The sequence below is a fragment of the Pyxicephalus adspersus genome, chromosome 4, assembly GCF_032062135.1.
Source record: "Pyxicephalus adspersus chromosome 4, UCB_Pads_2.0, whole genome shotgun sequence".
Lineage (NCBI taxonomy): Eukaryota > Metazoa > Chordata > Amphibia > Anura > Pyxicephalidae > Pyxicephalus > Pyxicephalus adspersus.
The window spans coordinates 91129768-91149694 of record NC_092861.1 but is presented as its reverse complement, the minus strand read 5'-3'; the positions used below and the strand labels follow the sequence as shown (position 1 = coordinate 91149694).

The following is a 19927-nucleotide window of genomic DNA, read 5'->3' as shown; positions in this document are numbered from 1 at the left end:
AAACATGACACGGTAAACAAGAGAACAAACAATAGAATCTTACATTCTTCTGCATATAGCAATGTTAATTGTGTCCAGTGGCAGAAGTATTTGAATACAGAGTTAATACGACTTTGGAAAAAAAGAATGAAGGAGGTTGGGCAAGGGAGGGCAAATTGGAGCTGGTGATCTAGGATATCAAGTATAGAGGATACTTCCCTCTATAATAGGCATCCCATCTTTCCCATATCCATTTAAATTTATCAACATTATTTTTGAGCAGAGCAGTGAGATATTCCATCAAACGGACATCATGAATACGTGCTACCAAAATGTGGGTAAAAAGCTTGTAGGTAATTTTAGTGGGACCTGTTAAGGGTAATCCCAAAAGATGAGTGAGTGGATCTAGTAAGATCCGTTGTTGGAGCACTTCTCCTAGTAACCTAATGACTCCCTCCCAGTATCCCTGAATAATGGGACAAAACCAAAAAATATGCTCAAAAGTACCCCAGCGCCAGCAGGTGGGATCTACAGAGGGGAATAATCTATGCAATATATCTGGTATATGATACCACTGAATAATGATTATTTATGGAGTGTACTTATAGAACTCTTGTGTGCTCCTTCCCCGATCTCTGACCATTTGTCTCCCTCCAAGGTTCGGCCCAATGTAGCCTCCTAGGTATTCATGTATGCAAATTTGCCAAAAGGCCGCCTGTGTTGTCCTGTGAAGGAGACAGTAAATGGAGGAGATGAGGCCTTTGCAATATGGACCATCCTGCATAATCTCTCAAAATGGAGTGGCCCCAGAGAACCTGGGTGACTGAGTAAGGGAGAGTACAAAATGTCTAATTTGCAGATAAGCAGAGAGTAATCTCTTCTCGAAAGGGTGAAAAACATGCCTAAGGTGAAAAAGCCGCTTATCTCTCCAGGGTTGCCACATCACCCCAGGAAGGCTGTCAGTTATTAGAGAAGTGTATATAATGGATCTCAGTACAGAGGAGGAGAAGCTAACCCGGTCCAAGATGGCAGATAACGGAGATGGGTTGCCATATAGTACTTAATCAAGTCAGGGTCCCCCAAGTTCTCTGGGTGCGGAAACTACACGTCGAGACAATCTATGTCGTTTATGTGCCAAAATAACATTTCGGAAACCTGCCTATATTTTCCTCAAAGCCCGGGCAGGTATATATACAGGGAGGGTCTTGAATAAATATAAAGGCTTGGGTAGAAGCATCATTTTCACAGACGCTATCTGTTCCAGCAGTGACAACAGATGTGTTTTCTACCTATCCAGAAAGGTATGAAGCTCTCGAAACAGCAGAGAAAAATTCAGTACAATTTATTATATGTACCAGTGATCTGAGTTCCTAGATAACAAATGGAGTGCTCACGCCACATAAAGGAGTATGAATCCTGCAACGCTAAAAGCTGTGAGGTGGGTATGTGTAGGGGTAACGCCTCCGTCTTCATGGAGTTCACCTTCGCCTAGCCTGAGATGACACCAAAGTTGTGGAGCTCAGTCCACAAATTCGGAAGGGTGGTAGTGGGCTGTGTCAACGTGAGGGGTACGTCATCTGCATATAGAGAAATCCTATAGGATGACCCCTTTACTGGAACACTCTGAATATGGCGAGTTGGTTCTGATTTTAGCAGCCAAAGGCACGATGGTCAAGGCAAAAAGTAGAGGGGACAGGGGACAGCCCTGCTGTGTCCTGTTTTTTATGGAAAACAGTTTAGAGGATGCATGAGGCAACTTGAGGCTGTAGGGCATCTGTATAGGGACTTAATTGCTCTAACAAAGGGTCCCCAAAAAACAAGTTTATCCAGGGTGGAGAACATGAATGGCCAACTAAGACGATCAAGCGCCTTTTCATCATCAAGACTAAGAATCAATGACGGGGTTTTGCGTTTGTTGAGGATGTCTTTAACATTAATTGCTCTCCTAGTTTTGTCGCTCGCATGGCGATATTCGATGAATCCGGTTTGGTCCCTGTGTACAAGGTACGGGAGAAATGTGGACAGCCTATTCGCTAGAAGCTTTGTGTAAATTTTTAGATCCAAGTTCAGTAATGTTACGGGCCTATAATTAGTACAATCCCTCAGATCTTTGCCCGGCTTGGGTATGACAGTGATGTGGGAGCATAGCATAAAGGGTGGAATGGGCTTTCCCTTCAAAAAATCATTAAACAAATCCTCCAAATATGGGAGTAGATCTGGTAAGAAAATTTTGTAATATAAATACAGTTAGCTGTCTGGGCCAAGGGCTTTATGGGAGAGGAGGCGAGAAATAATTTTTGATATTTCTTCACTGGATTTGGGGCTATTAAGCTGCTCCAAGTGTTATTACTTCAACTGAGGAAGGTCCAAATCACCTGTATAGGAGTCTATTTTTGGCTGTAAAGTTGCCCCTGAGCGCTGTGCCTGATGCATCGTTTCGTATAGCTGAGTATAATATGTTTCATACCGGTTAGCTATATGGGACGGGTTATACCTCACTATCCCATTTTCATCTTTGATATCCATGGGGGCAAATAAACTTGTGCATCCCTCAGTTTACGTGCTAAGAGCATATCTGTCTTGTCCCCTTTATGGTAATAGAGGTGATGTGTGCGCTGCATCATCCAGCTGACCTTCCTCAGCTTCAGAGCCCGCAATTTGGAGCGACGTCACCTCTCTCGAGAGAGACCCAGTGACGGCCTACGAGTGAGCTTTTTCTCCACAAATCAGAGTGCCTGCTCTGTCAGGGCACGTTGTAAATTAGAATTCTTTGTCATGCGGTAGCTCAAAGCCACACATTGACCCCTGACAACCGCCTTATGGGCCTCCCACAGGGTTGAAATATGTGCCACTAAGCCCTTGTTTTCATTAAAATAATTTTGTATACCAGTAGTGAGGGCTGATTTGGTGTCCATATTTTTAAGGAGAAAATCATTCATTGATTGCATGATCTGACCATGTGATGGGATGTATATCAGCCGAAACACTATTTCTCAGCAGTGGTAAATTAGTGAAAATGTAGTCAATGTGAGTATGGGTCCGGTGCGGGGAACAGTGAATGAAAACTGACGGCTTGTGGGGTGGTGTCATTAATGCCAGCTGTCAAAAAGCTGATGGCGTCTAATAAGTTACGTAAAGGCCCTAGATTCCCTAAAGCTACATACACACTTCCAATTATTATCGTTGGAAAACGAACGACGAACGTTCATGCACGATATATATGAACGATCGTATAGCACCGATCCTGCACATAGAGTTAACGACACGATCGTTCGTAGATATTGTACACACAATAGATACGATCGTTTGAGCGATAGAGGAACTATGTGCACGACAGGAAAGTGAACGGACGTTCGTTCATCACGCATGCTCTGAACATGGACGATCAACGAACGACCGTACACACGAACGATGTTCAACGATCGTCGTCCAATCCGATCCGTCGGTCCGGTCGTTCGTTTCCAGCGACTTTCCTCGTTCGTCGGCGTCGTTGGTTACTTTTTTACGAACGATTTTTTGCCCAATCGATCGTTCGTCGTTCGATTGGAACGATAAAAATTGGAAGTGTGTACGCACCTTAAGGGACAGTTTTCTCCTAGTGTTTGAGTTCATCCCTTTGACATTTAGAAATAAGATTTTAGTAGTCATACAGATCTATCATAGTTGGGGTGATGCTGAATGTCCGCACAGCCATATAGAGTACACAATTAGGTAAACTGTAGTCACCAGCAAAGTCAAGTAAAAACGGGACAGGATACCCCAAATGGAAGGGGGGGAGTCAGGTGCTGGTAGGGGGATACAAATAAAAACATAAACATAGGCAAACACAGAAAAATGAACCTGAGCAGTCGCCTGTCGAGGACCAAGGGGTGTCCGTCACCCGCGGGTCCCCATAAAACCCCATGAGGGGATGGGGAACAAAAGAACCGGGCGAACAAACATTTCAAAAGGGACCGAGAGCCAGCGAACCCAGAACATTTACTAAACATCAGAAATAACATGGTAAAACACTATGGTTGGAACCAGCTGCTAACATAACCAGCAAACCCCCGAGAAGGGATCCACACCCCGCCCAGCAAAACCAGGTCCAGTGTGAGACCCCCCAAGGAGTGGCAGGGCAGCCACAATACTTTCAATAGCACACTGTACACTGGTAAGGTAATATAAGGTTATTTTGCAATCAGGAAACATGAAACTATGGCAATATAATACGAAAGGCAAATACATAATACGAAGGCAAAACAGTAGTTTAGGGCAAAAGAAGTACTCATCCCTGGGACATACAACCTGCCAAGGTGGAGATGACGGAGGAAGAGGATCCCCAGGCTCCCAACCCGGAAGCCTAGGGCTAGCAATGCCCAAGTCCCGGCAGAAAGCAGAGAGATATTCTGGGTAGCACAAAACAAAGGACTTCCCTCCTCGGCGTGTGAGGCTAAACGGAGAACCCCATTTATAGGGGATGTGATTGTCCTGGAGTATGGTCGGCAGCAGTTGCAGGAGACACCGTTGTTGCAAGGTGTGCCAGGATAAATCTTAAAAAAGCTGTAGGGAAGCTCCATCAAGTTCCAGGTTACGCATCTTTCTTGCAGCAGCCATAATTTCAACTTTTAAATCAGCAAGGTGGCATACATAGCACATCACGCTGCCGTGTGGCCAAGGCAGGTTGCCTCGAGGCCTGATAGGTCGTAGTAATTCTGATCCCTTGGGAAGAAGGGCAACTCAGAATGCGATTGAAAAAGGCTTGCTTTACATCAGAATTTTGGGTAGCCTCAGGTCATCCACGAACTCTGATGTTATTCCTGCGGCTCCTATTATCCAGATCTTCCAGGTGATGGTAAAGGCCCCTGATTTTCAATCACACTAAACAGCTATAAAAGACTGTTCATGCAGCTGAGCGCAAGTGGAGAAAATCTGGACTCGCCACTGACTTCATGGACTACAAAGCTTTAACACTGAACTGTCACCAAGTAAAATTACTTATCTGCTGTCATTTCCTCTCAAGCTTCCAACCCACGCAACCTCTTCTCAACAATTCACTCCCTCCTAAACCCCACACCTGCTCAATGCAATAATTGTATGTAAGAATAAGTCAGTGCTAGGTCAGGAGTTTAGAGCAAATATTTTTTTTTCTTCTGGATAGATTATATATATTGCATATGAATATTTTAAACTTACATTTAGACACAACAAGCAGAGCTCATTTTCCTGTAAATTCTTAGCTGCTTTACTCAAAAAACATAAAGCTCAAATTACTCACATTCCTGTGTCTCCTAAGTCAGAGGGGCTCCTTTCCTGTTCTGCTCAGCTAAGACCACCTTGAGTTTTAGCCTCCCCAGCCGTAACCCTGAGTCACGCCGAGTAGCTAAAACAATGTAAAACAATAGTAAATAGAGCCTAAAAGAGTCCGCCGGCGTCCTTCTTTGCAATCCCCATCCTCTCACATTCTCCGGCCCGTGTCCTCCGCATCTGATGAGTCACCGGGAGTTCCCGGTGATGTTGGTACGTGAGGCCGTTGCATCTGAGGTACAGCGGGAATTTCAAATCTATTTGTATTGCATTCAATACAGAATAACTGTATTGAATGCAATACTGTGGATTTATATGTATAAAAGCAGTACATTGTCTTTCATTAAAATGTAGTATTTTACAGTATAATATAATAGTATGAATATAATATTTATTTATTTTTTGAAATAAATAAAAAGTATTTTTTTTAAATGTTTTTTTTTTTAAATATTTTTTTTTTATTTAATATTTTGACATGATTTTGTGTTTCAATCTTTATTATACTCAAACTATTATATTATACTATTATACTAATAAATTACAAACAAACATTGGATTGTGCAGTACTAGTTCTGAAAAACAAAATGATTTGGCAAACAATAATGGTAAAAGCAGCAATGGTTTAAAGAGCCTGTTCACCAATGCTAGAAGTCTAGCAAACAAGGGGAGTTGGAAGCCTTAATGAGTGACGAGAATTATGACTTAGTGTGTATTGCTGAATCCTGGCTTTGGTATTCGCATGCCTTGGCTGTCAATATTCCTGGGTATACTCTCTTTCGTAAAGACAGAGTCAAACGAAAGGGTGGTGGTGTCTGTCTGTATGTGAGAAGTGATCTAAAAGTAAATGTGAAAGAGGAAATTGTGGAGGGAACAAGGAATGTGGTTTAGGCATTATGGGTTGAGTTGAATGTGTGGGTTGAATAACACACATTTAATGATTGGAGTCTGCTATAGGCCACCCAGTGCTAAGGAAGAAATAGAAAAACAACTACTAGCACAGATAGAAAAAGCAGCAAAAAGTGGAAGTGTTTTAATCATAGGAGATTTCAACTACCCTGACATTGAATCGAGAAATGGCACTACAGGAACAGCAAAAGGGAGGAAATTTGTGTATTTATTACAAGATAATTTATTCCAAATTCCTAATAGCAGTGTCAGTGCTTTAAATGAGTAACAATGGCTCAGAATTGATATGATTGAGAAACAGCTGGGAAAAATTAAGGTTGACAAAGCACCAGGACCTGATGGATTATATCTACGTGTCCGCAAAGAACTGAGCTCAGTTATTTCAAAGCCATTATTTGGTTCCTATCTTCAAAAATGGAGCAAAGTCATTACAAGGTAACTACAGACCCGTTAGTTTAACATCCATAGTTGGAAAGGTCTTAGAGAGTTTGATAAAGAACCACATAGAGGAGTTTCTGCTAGAAAATAATATTAAAAGTGATAGTCAGCATGGCTTCAAGAAAGACAGAAGTTGTCAAACAAATTTACTCTCTTTTTTTGAGGAAGTAAGTAAACAGGTAGACAGTGGAATAGCAGTTGATATAGTGTACTTGGACTTTGCTAAAGCATTTGACACTGTACCCCACAGACGGTTAATATGCAAGTTAGGGTCGATAGGTTTAGAAAAGTAAAACTGTAAATGGATAGAGAACTGGCTTTAGGATCGCATCCAGTGACTTGTAATTAATGATTCATAGTCTGAATGGTCTAAGGTTTTTAATGTTGTACCCCAGGGTTCAGTGTTGGGACCTTTACTGTTTAACATCTTCATAAATGATAAAGAGTTTGGGATTAAAAGTACCATTTCTGTGTTTGCAGATGACACCAAACTATGTAATGGAATTATGTCCATACAGGATGTCTATAATCTACAAGCAGACCTGGATGTACTGTTTGATTGGGCAGCCAAGTGGCAAATGACATTTAATATAGATAAATGTAAAGTTATGCAGTTGGGAGCTAACAACATGCATGCTTCATACTGTCTAGGGGGAATACATTTGGGAGAGTCAGAAATGGAAAAGGATCTGGGGGTTCTGGTAGGTCATAGACCTAACAACAGCAAGCAATGCCAAGCTGCAATATCTAAAGCTAGTAAAGTACTTTCTTTTATTAAAAGAGGATTAGACTGCAGAGATGGAGACATAATCCTGCCCCTGTAAAAAGCATTGGTCAGACCACATCTGGAATATGCAGTCTGTATATCTGCAGTCTAAGTCTGCAGTCATGATTCTGTAGTTTGTAGAACAACATTTAGAAGCAATAACCATTTACTGTATGACTATCAGTCTCTCACAATGTTTTGGATACATGCAACACCTCGATTCTTTTCAGTTGTAGTGTAATTGTTGATGTGCTTGGAATCATTGTCCAGTTGCATGTCCCTATTTGGTCCAAGTTGTTGCACAGTTGACCTCAAATTTAACTTCAGAATAATTTGGTGTTCATGGTCAACTCAATGACTGCAAGTTGCCTAGGTCCTGTGGCTACCAAAATAATCACCGCTCCATCACAGTTGGTATGAAGTATTTGTGCTGATATGCTGTGTTTGGTTTTTACATGTCCAAACATCTCCAATTTAGCCAAAGGACATAGTTCCATAAGTCTGTAAACCATATTTATTTTAGAGTTAATAGAGTTTCTCCTGGCAACCCTTCTAAACAAGCATACTTATTCAGTCTTTGTTTCTAATTTTACTGTCATGAACGTGTTTATGTAACATGCTAACAGAGGCCTGTAAAGTCAAAGATGTACAATTAGGTCCATAAATATTTGGACAGAGACAACATTTTTCTAATTTTGGTTCTGTACATTACCACAATTAATTTTGAATGAAACAACTCAGATGCAGTTGAAATGCATGCTCAATTGGGTTCAGATCAGGTGACTTGGCCATTCAAGAATTTTCCACTTCTTTGTTTTTTTAAACTCCAGGGTTGCTTTAGGTGTATGTTTTGGGTCATTGTCCATCTGTATTATGAAATGCCTCCCATTCAATTTGACTGCATTTAGCTGGATTTGAGCAGACAGTATGTCTTTGAACATCTCAGAATTAATTCTGCTGCTTCTGTCCTGTGTCACATCATTGATAAACACTAGTGTCCCAGTGCCACTGGCAGCCATGCACGCCCAAGCCATCACACTGCTTCCGCCATGTTTTACAGACGATGTGCTATGCTTTGGATCATGAGCTGTTCCACGCCTTCTCCATACTTTTTTTATGCCATCATCTTGATTGATGAAGGTTGATCTTGGTTTTATCTGTGCAAAGAATGTTTTTCCAGAACTGTGCTGGCTTTCTTAGATGTTTTTGAGCAAAGTCCAGTCTAGCCTTTCTATTCTTGAGGCTTATGAGTGGCTTGCACCTTGCAGTGCACCCTCTGTATTTACTTTCATGCAGTCTTCTCTTTATGGTAGACTTAGATAGCCATACACCTACTCCCTGGAGAGTGTTGTTCACTTGGCTGGCTGTTGTGAAGGGGTTTCTCTTCACCATGGAAATGATTCTGCGATCATCCACCACTGTTGTCTTCCGTGGACGTCCAGGTCTTTTGGCTTTGCAGGGTTCACCAGTGTTTTGTTTCTTTCTCATGATGTACCAAACTGTAGATTTTGCCACTCCTAATATTGTAGCAATTTCTCGGATGGTTTTTTTCTGTTTTTGCAGCTTAAGGATGGCTTGTTTCACCTGCATGGAGAGCTCTCTTGACCGCATGTCTGTCTGCCTAATTAATAATGACATAAAGAAGGACTTGTCCACACCAGCCCATGAAATAGCCTTTGAGCCAATTGTCCAATTATTTTTGAGCCCCTGAAATGAAGTGATTGTGTAGAAAAAAAAAAGCTTTAGTTCCTCACATTTTTATCTTTTTGTTCAACCCACTGAGTTAAAGCTGAAAGTCTGCAGTTCAACTGCATCTGAGTTGTTTCATTTAAAATTAATTGTGGTAATGTACACAACCAAAGTTAGAAAAAAGTTGTATCTGTCCAAATATTTATGGACCTAATTGTAGCTTTTAGGTCTTTTTGCAATTTCTCTGAGCATTGAACAACCTGTCCTTGGGGTGAATTTGCTAGGACATCCACTCCTTCAACTTGTAAAAACAATTTCCCACTTTATAATGCATGTATGTATGTACTTCAAATTGGAAATGGCCTGATAACCTCCTTCCCTGGTTAACAGACAACAGTAATTGCTTCTCTAAGATCATTGCTAATGTTTTTCCCTTGGCATTAACACACACATGAACTCTCCAGACCAGCAACCGCCCAAACTTCTGCTTTTATAGACGTAGTCACACCTAATAAAATCCTATTAATTAAATGTATATAATTACTAGCACCATACTGCACCCTCCTAATACTTAGTCTCTGTTAAATTTTTCATGGCAAGGGTTAATATATTATGTGTTGGTTATCACATTTGGTTGCAGTTACCAAATTTTAAGGACCAGAAGATTTTTTTAATAATAAATCCTACTAGCCAAAACCTTAAGTTTGAAAGGGTACACTATTTTTTTTTAGGCAGAAAGAAAAGCAGAAGTAGCTTACTGGAGATAATCGTGTATTGCTCTAACAATGCTCACTCTCACACAAAGATAGATACCAGTCCTGCTTCTGGGTTGTTGCCCTTCTACAGCCCTGCCCACAGATCCTTGTGTAAAGGCCTGTTTCTTGTCACAAAGCTGGATGTTGGCTCTAGTATAGTGACAAGGGCACTAGAAACATTAAGGACTGCTGAAATATCCATCGGGAGGAATAGGGACACAGGTATTGCCTGTGGTAAAATCCTTCCCTCTTTGTGGGTTGGCTTGCTGTTGCCCCTCCTTTGCACTTGGTGTTGTACTGTGTTGAGTGTTCGCTTAATTTTTGAGCAGTGTAAAATAGATAATATACCTTTATATATTCCCTTCAAAAACTGGTGTTGCTACCAACACTTGTTACACTCATTTACTATGCTTTTTTTCTGTAATCCACTGGATTTACTAAACAGGAAATATCTCAGAGGTGCTCCCTGAAAGCATTTTTTTAATCACACTGATTTTAGTTTACTGGCCTCTTCCATCCCTGATCTCATAGATTAGGTTTCCAAAACAGGTTTGAATTTGTCTGGTAGATATGAAAGATTGTTTGGGTGTTCCCCTCTCAATAGAGTATGTAGACTGTGTATTTCAGAATTTATCACCAACATAATCAAAGGTTCTTAAGTAATTATGTCACCAAGAAAAGGTAGTGGAAGTGGACTGGTACAACATAGAAACGTCTAATGGAAAAGTGAAGCAAATTTTCAGTAAGCAAATTGTGTTTTGTATTGGTATTTAAGTTTAGGTTTGGAATGGTGTGTGAGGCTGTCCTTAGCCCTCCTTTTGCCATTTAGTGGAAAATATTACACTAGACCTGTTTAAAAGATCTTCACTGTGTAGTTTCATTGTACAGCCACTGTAATAAATGCAATACATATGTCCTACAGCCTCAAGGTTTTTGTTTTTGCTTTTATGTATACAATACAGAACAGGACCAGGTCATGTGAAAGAGATATATAGTCCAGAAGTTTTTTGAGCAAAGATTTGAGATTCTGGACATAACAAATATCTCTGGAGGAAGGATGAAGGTAAATATTCCTATACAGAAATAACACAAGGGGTTTAGAAGTGGTGTGATCTTAACAGTAAAAGTTGTTCCTTATGTCATCCAAGGTTTTCTGTGTATATATATATATATATATATATATATATAGTTTTTGTATATAGAGTTAGATTATAATTGTGGGGTATGAACCAAAGATGAGTGAAGCAAAAGAAAAACAAAACAAAAAAAAAAAAAAACACATAGCCAGATATGCAAAAATTTTATGTAATTTTATTTTTCAGTATGACAAGTGCAGATGATCAGTGATAAATTACTTGTGGTTGAAGTCATTACATCATTTTAAATTCCTAACCCAAAAGCCATGGGTGTGCTACCTATAAATTCTGACAAGAAGGTACTTTCAGTTCTTAGTTAATACCAGTCACCAACCAAGGAAAATGGGGTGTCATCATGATGTCAATAAAATCAATACCTCAGAATTCATAATCAACACTTTTATTCTGCAAAAACAAATTTTCAGAAACCGTAAAACATCTGAAGTGCTGTTTTTTTTATACTATTAGAAAAAGGAGTGCTTTTAGATTATTGACAATACTTAAATATACTTGACCTTGAAATAAAAACACAATAAAGCAAAATTATAATGCAATAAACATACCAGTATTTACATTTATAATATGTAATTTTTTCTGCCTAAAAGCAGTAATGTTTAAATGTATATGAAACCCCTCAAGAGCAATCATTATAGCAGCAAATTAGTACTTAGCTGGGATTGTTTAAAATTATAAGCCTTTACAGTATAACAAGGCTTGATATGTTTAAATTTTAACTGAAACACAGCATGCTCTTATTTGATGAACAGAAGTAGAAAGCCACAATTACATCTATAGCTGCTTATTTATAACAGGACCTATTAAAGCAACAAATCAGATATTACTGGCATGAGTTAGGAGATTACTAAGCAAAAAATAAGGTATGCAGATATATCTCACACATACACAGGTCATAAGAAGTACACCATATGGATATTTTTTTTTTCTTATTTAGACACGTAAACATTAGATCTTCATTTAAACAGTGCTTAGAGATAAAGGTGATATACATGAACCACACAATTGACATGTGATATTTATCCTCAGAGTCTAAATTTTGTCCATTTTATATTTTGTCCTTTATTGTTCTTCCTTTCCCCTAGCATTAGGATGCTTATAAACCTAGTGAGATCATCATTATGACTGTTTCTCAATACAATGTAAGAAAAATGTGGCTGATGGAAGGCACTGGTATGGTCCTGTAAAAAGCTTTCTGTAAACAGAAAGGTGTGGCAATGTCCACATGTGATGCTTAGTCTCCACGATCGATAGAACTAAATTAAATAATTGAAAAGAGTGAGAGTGTAAACTTTGGGAGGAAAAAAGGTTATTTTATATTTAATGCCTTCGAGCCAATACATTTGTTAGATCTATCGAACTTAGATCAACTTTTAATAGGCACTATGACAGTCAGTTTGCAGTGAAATCGGAATAAGAATACTTAGTACAGGAAAGCAACCTGTGCAATTGTGCAAATCTGAAGGTAGAGCTGGAGTTCAGCATGCTTCTACAAGCAGGAAGATATTGCACAAAAAAAAAAATACACACATTAAAACAAGGCTTTAGTTTTATTGACAAACTTGGCTTTCTAAAAAAAAAAAACAAAAAAAATATGCGGTGGACTGATGAACCAAACATACAATTATTTTGCAGTGGCAGAGAGGCAGAGATTTTGTTACAACCAAAAATAGGAGGGAAAAATGTGTATGGTGGAAGTTAAATGGCTCAGGGTTTCTTTCCTGTTTGATGGCCTTGGTAGATTGCAGTTATCAAGTCAAATATGAATTCTGCAAGATGTGGTGGATGTGAGACCATCTGTTTAGAGCTGAAGTTGCCTCAGAAAAAGATCTTTCAAGGTAATAATGATTTGAAGCACCCTAGCAAATCCAATAAAGAAATGGCTGCAAAAGAAGATACATAGGGTTATGCACGGGCATAACCAAAGCTGTAAATTTAAATCCCATTAAAATGTTGTGTGGGTATTTAAAACAGGCAATCCATGGAAGGAAACCTACAATCATCACAAGTAGTGAATAATGTTACAACATTGATGTTAAAACCTAATGGACAGGTTTGCAAAACTACAAGAAATTGTTCCTGCCATATACATACATTTTCCCCAGTACAACCAATTGAATAAATAAAGAATATTTCCCATGTGTTTTTGTATATCACCTTTATCCATACAAGCCATTTGGATGTTTAATATATTTATATAAAAAAAAAAACAAAAAAAAAAAAAACATAAAAACACAATTCTATGGGACGTCCTTACTTTTGTATTATATACCCAAATTTAAAAAACCGTATGATCCCCCCACCTTCACCAATACATTGACAAATACCTGTTTAAAACCATCTTTTATTTCTTCCAAAAACTCCTATTTATGTACTTCATAGCTTTTTCTTTATTCACTTTTACTATCTCTTCAATGGTCTGCATTTTCTGAAGGAAAATGATGTTCAGGTTATTGTGTATATGCAATGATCACCTCAGCAAACATACACAAAATCCCTAAATTTACTTTGGTCTGGGATGTGGATTCTCAAACTTTAACCAATTAGGCAATTTTTATTGCAACAGCTTCTTTATTTGTCTGCAGGTCCACTACCGCCATGATCAGTACTAGATACAATATGGATAACCTAGGATAATGCATAGGAAGGGGAACAAACAAAGCTCTAGGTCTATAATGGCCCTCTATAATTTTAATTGCTAGAGGTGAGACACATACAATGCTCTCAAAACTAAAATTTCATGTTACATGAGCATGTACATGATTTTGATCAACAAGAGGACATGGTTAACCTGTACAAGTTGTTCATTAAAACTGCTAAAGCCTTTAATGCTGTCAGAGGTAGACCAGCCCAAGTTCCCAATAACCTGCTCTATTCAGTTCAGCACCTCAGTGAAGTTTAGTAATTGCACTGGGTTGATGCTGATCATCAACTTTCAAGCCAATCAGAAATTACAAAATTAAGGGGCTATGGTTCCAAATACAGTCCATGAACAACAAAAAAAAATACTTTTAAAGTGAGCCGAATTGGAAATGTTTTACAATTTTGTGGTAATTTTTTTCTGTCTGTAATCTGATAATTTTGGTAATGTGTTTAGACCTATAAAGTCTGCAGCATTTAGATATTTTGATTAAATAAATTTCTTTATTACTCCCCATATTACTAAAGCTGTTTCAACATCCCTGGCAGTGTTATAGTCTGAAAATGCATGTGAATTTAATAGAACTTCATTTACTAAGTATCGCCACATGAAACAGGATACATTAATTAAAATACAAATTTTTCATGATAATGTTTTACATTTTTTGGGATTAGGAGTCTGGTTTCTTTTACTGTTAAGAATTAAGGGTTCGTTTTCAGCATAATGCTAGAGGAAAGGGCTTGTGGAGTCATGTTTTAGGATATATTATCTTAAAAAAGGGTCATGTTTTTTCAATACTGAAAACCACCCTGTGCCCTGGGATCTTGCTGTGGCTACAACTTTACTATGGTACAGGAGTTTGGTATTAAAGCTGCAGCTGGCTTAAAATACTGTTATAACTTGGGGCTGTTTGTGGTTTAATGCTGACCTTTATATAGCATGATTACAAACTGAGTGCCACCGTCATAAAAGCTTACTTGTCACTATGATTAAGGCTACATTTGCACCAAAATTCACCTAGTAAACGCACATTACATTGACATGTTGTTTTAGTTGCATAGCAAAATGTCAATACACCAAAAACAAGGCATGCAGACGTTTTTCCTAACATTCCAACACAAAAAATACTGAAAAAAAATATTTCCAATTACCTGCACTACTTACTGTATGTTTTAGGTAGACGCTTGTGGGATGTATGTTTACAGTCCAAAGAAACCCAGAAATTTACTTTATGGTAAATATTAAAATCTTTATTGTTTTTTGGCCCATCATATACCCTAAATCAGAGAAAGGATTATAAAAGAATTTTAATGGGCAAGAAAACTATTTTCATCCTCACAAAAGCCCTACAGGTTACACCAACTAGAATCTAGTGATAAATTAAAAAGCAATAATTTGTCTATTATTCTTTGTGAACTGATCCTCCCTATAAAGTAAAACAAAAAATGATTATGTGAATATGGTGAATTAAGGTGACCTGTGCAACAAAAGACTTATTTAGTTAATTGATAACAGCATATTCATTCATAAAAAGTAGCAGCTAATTCAGTTTGGTAAATAAAGCAGCAAATGAGTTTTGCTTTAGTAAACTGCGCCTCATTTTTGCTCTACTAAAAATTTAAATGGCACTAAACTTTACTAATTTTGATTACTATGGTCATTTACAAAGTTGTGAATCTTCTGAAATAAGTATACATTTGCAGTCCTGAGCTCTACAAAATCTTGCTAGACAGCCCAGTAGCATGACTTCTGAACTGCAGTGAGGCAGAAATTTAACGTGGAACTAAATCCTGGGGATACTAACCTGTCAACGTTCTGTCACAGTTGTCGACTTCTTTTCTTCTGTATCTGCACGTGTAACTCAGCAAACTTTGACAGCTAGGTAAAATACTTATTGCAGAAAGTAACAGGGGATGTCTTTTCGGCAATAAGGGCCTGCCTTATTAAGAGGAATTAAACCACTTTAAAGTGGACCTTAACGCACACTTTCAGCTTGGACTTATGGATGATGTAACCCTAAGGTTATACTGATGTGTCCAGGTTTTACTTTTGTTTAGAGCTTCTAAACCCCCTCCCCCTGGGCTTAACATTGCCACTGCAAGGCTGCAAAGGCTCATGGGAGATAGATATAATCAGTCAAAGGGGGAAAGTTTTTGTTTTCTCTTTTTTCCCTATCTTGGGATGCCTCTCACTTTCCAGCACCACCACTGTCTGCTTATGTCAGATGCATGAGAGGGGGTGTCAGCTTAGCTCCTCAGTAGGCAGACTGCACACTTGAATGGAAGGATTTTTATTGGGGTCACCAGCCACCACAGATGGGGGTGACAATACAGATTAGGATAACACTATGGATTAGGGGGACAACACAGATTAGGGTGATAACAAGGATTTGGGTGACAATGCACGCTGTATTTATCACCAACCAATCACAGGAGACACCACGCTGACTGATTGGTTAGAGAGCCTGGGTCAGGCTTGGGCAGTGAGGGAGGCCTGTGGACAGAGAAGGTCAGGAGTGGATGGCAGGCAATTTGCCACACACAAGATAGCCACTTCCATACATATAATAAAGGTTTTATTTTTCATGGATCCGAGCTGACACAGCCAGTGCCACTAAGGGGGACTTGCATTCCAGTGTAAGAAGGTGAGAAAAGATATCTAGTATTAGAGTTTACGTCCACTTTAAGTTCACCTATCTTCTCCTAACCTTTGATAGGCTAATAAGTGGGCAGCAACTAAAGAAGGAGGTCATTTCTCATGCAATGGCTTTTGGGACGGGTTTTGCAAATAATCAAAACGACTTATTGAAGGGTCGAAGTCTAGAGGAGTAGGTGTTCCTATGCAGGTTGTATTTGCATGCAGACTGCCCAAGGTAACACTCAAAAATGACTGAGCCCTACATTGTATATATTACAAAATTCAAAAATTAAAGATTGGGAGACAGGGACAGTAAGGTTGAATAGAGATAATGGAAATCATCATGCAAGAAAATTATGTTCTGTAGCTTCTAAATGCAAACTTTGAAATGCTCTCAGTGTAATATATATATATATATATATATATACATATACACACACATATACACACACACACACACACACACACACATATACATACATAAACACATATACATACACACACAAAGCTTGCACTTGAGATGGATGATTGGAGTTAGCAAAGCTTGACTAAACCAAGTTGTTTGTACAGCCTACAATTCAGTGTATTGGGATTCTGCTACTATAGACAGCTGGTTGGAATTTTTATATGCTTGCAATTATATAGCGCCGAGATATTAAACAGAACCTCACAAAAACCAAAGTCATATGACTTGAGAGAATTTTACTGCTTGTAAGCAGTTTTCTGAAAGCAATTTTAAGGGTCATAAAAATAAAACAGAATAGCATCTACAAAAAGCAACGGGATACCTTGACATAGTACATAGTTTGTAAATGACCATGTAAATCACCGCTGTACTGTACAGCTGTACCGCTTCTTTTTTGTTCTGAACAAGCTTGTTGGAGTAATTAGCTCAACAGTTACTCTTCTGATGTTTATATTTATAACCAAGGGAGTCTATAGGGACTTTGTTCTAGCAATACAATACTACTGACAGTGTCTATTATTATACATTTAACAATTTATTTCTGCCAATTAAAAAAAACTGCACAAATGAAAAATAGATCCTGGAATATAACTTTTTAGTTTGGCATTCACTCCCAAAGCAGATACTGTTATATTTGGCTTGACAACTACCTTATTAATACAAGGATATGCTAAAATAATGAAACGCACAACAAAATGTCCCCCTCACATATATTTAGGAGAAGTAGTATGTATTTTGAGTGGAATTCCACAAGTAAAACATTATCACTAATGCTTCTAAGAACAGTATTAAAATTTCTTTAGATTGTCTAGGTTTATATGTGTAAATGTAGGTGACCACATAATGCACACTTCATAATAAAGTACAAAATGGTAGGGTTCAGCAGCCAATTACAACGAATGAGATTGGTTACCATTGTAAATTGTGAATTCTTTTGCCTTACTAATCAAATTCGTTATTTTTATTTATTCCATATTTTATTTTTTCAAGCTGAATAAAATTGGAAGAGAAAAAGATCTAACTGGAAAACTTGTGGGTCCCTAGAAGTGTAACTCCACTTTTGGTAAGAAATTGGAATTAACCCTCAGAGCTTCTCACCAAAACCAATAGCCTTATTGCATCAGATGCCAAAAATTTTACTTTTACAGTGCAGACTTCTGAAAATTTCAGTAAGCCAATCACACAGAAAATGATTTTTGTAGTAACTGTATATGGTAATGTGTTGTTACCCTTTGGGAAAATAAACAAAAAACTGTTAAAGTTTGCCCCTCTAAAAATACAATTACATATCATACATGCATTTGAAATTTGGGTGGCTCACCATTCCTTTTGTAGATTATCATTTATAAAAATAATAAAATATTAAAATAAATACAGCACCCAAAAAAGAAAAAAAAGTTTTCAGTGCTCTTCAGAAATAAAAACAAAAAAAACAAAAAACAGTATAGTACCAGAAACAAAAAAATAAAAGGTTTATGAATTAACTTACATTTCTGTAGAGAATATAAATGCTTATTATTTTAGACTGACCATTCACCTTATCTGAAGTGCTCTGGGCAAGGAAATTATTTTTTATCATCATTTTCATATTGTATGCAAATTCAAACATGTAAAAAAACTTTCGATCCAATTCTTCAACAAGGAAAAGGCTAGTAAAAAAGCAAAAAGCTTTAAATATCAAATTTATTTTTAAAAATGGCTAAGTTTACTTTGGTGAAAAGTGCTTAGTCACTAGGGGGATTTTAAACAAAAATTAGATAATAAATCCTTATAGAGAAACCGTCCGCATAGAAATATGGACGCAGCCATTGCTTACTTACTTTTAAAGATATAAGCATCTGCATCCTGGTTTTTCTGTAATGATGCACTGAGAAAATGTGCAAGTCAATAGCACCAAGTTCACTGACTGTATATTTGTAGTCATCACTGACAATCTAAGCAGTGAAGCCAGGTTGAGATGACAACCCAGGAACTTGTAGCTATAAAAGTAGTCAGCGATGACAGCCATCATATTTTTAGCACCACAGGTTCACTCTGTGGGGGGGGGGGGGGGGTCGGCGGAAAGGAGGAAAAAACATTTTGCTGGCATAAATTTACATTCACCCGTCAAGTTTCCATTTTACATTCCCCCAACCATCAGGGGAAATCTAAACAGTATTTACAAATTTCAAAACATAATACAAAGGGAAAAAAGCTGCAATTTTTGTCTTTCTCAATTAGAAAAGAGGTTTGTTTTCACAGAATAATTCCTATAAAAGATATGTAACAAAGTAGTAATACCTATAAAATGGCTATTACTAAAACAAAGCTTTTGTCAATAAGCCTCTAGTACTTTAAATGAGGAGAATGGCTTCACAAAATGGTAGTCTAAATTCCCACAATGTGGACACTGTTGAACGTTGCTATACTCAGAGAAATACTGCATTCCAATGCGTACATCAATCACGGGCTTTCCACAGTGCTTGCAGTTCAGTCTGGCCTGTAACAAACAGCAAAAATAAGAAGATAAAATTGTGATATAAACATACTAGCACTGTACAAGAGGTATTAATTTATAGAAAGTTATCTTAAAGTATATTAAGCCCAAAACACAAAATATAAAATATTGTAGCTTACTAATCCTGCATTAGTTTTCAGGCCCAATTCATTTTCTGCAAGCACAGAAATATACTGTGGATCTTGCCAGAAACTCTTTCCTAGAAACTTGCTCTGCACTGAAATCTGAAAACAATATTATCAGCTTTCATCAATTCTCCACTGTATACTACAGAACACCTCTGTCCTATATATGTAAGTTAGTGGGGGTGGGGGGAGGTTATTTAGTTTTGCTTATCAATAGTTTGTTATTAGGTTTAAAATGTATTTTAAATAATGAGTTGAACTAAAAATCGATCAGAGGTTTCACAAAAATTGGCTAGTGAGGAGAAAAACCTTTGGGAAAAAAAAAAAAAAACTTAATGCAAACTCCCTGAACACAGTATTGGCACTAAAATTGCTGGGTGCAGGGGACAGATCATGGGGATTCTTAGGCAATATTTGACAGGGATTTTAGAGTAATTTTTCCAACAATATTTGAACTCTCTTCTACAGAACAACAATATGACCAAGAAGCAATTTGGCAATGTTCCTACAGGTGACAATACCATGTGCAGAGGCTTTGCAAGCAATTTTGTAGCATGGCGAAAATTAGGCATTTTATTTCCTAAAAATGGA

General features: G+C 37.9%; 1 protein-coding gene across 1 annotated transcript in view; it reads right to left on the bottom strand.

Annotated features, from left to right (window-relative positions):
* Positions 1 to 11110: 11110 nt before the first annotated feature.
* The window catches only part of HECA (hdc homolog, cell cycle regulator), a gene marked incomplete at its 5' end in the record, with an annotated part of 31233 nt that continues 22416 nt past the window's right edge, over positions 11111 to 19927 (bottom strand). The window contains 1 exon segment of the mRNA XM_072408989.1: positions 11111 to 19193. Within this exon segment, the coding sequence (XP_072265090.1) occupies positions 19029 to 19193 (165 nt within the window). The 3' untranslated portion in view covers positions 11111 to 19028.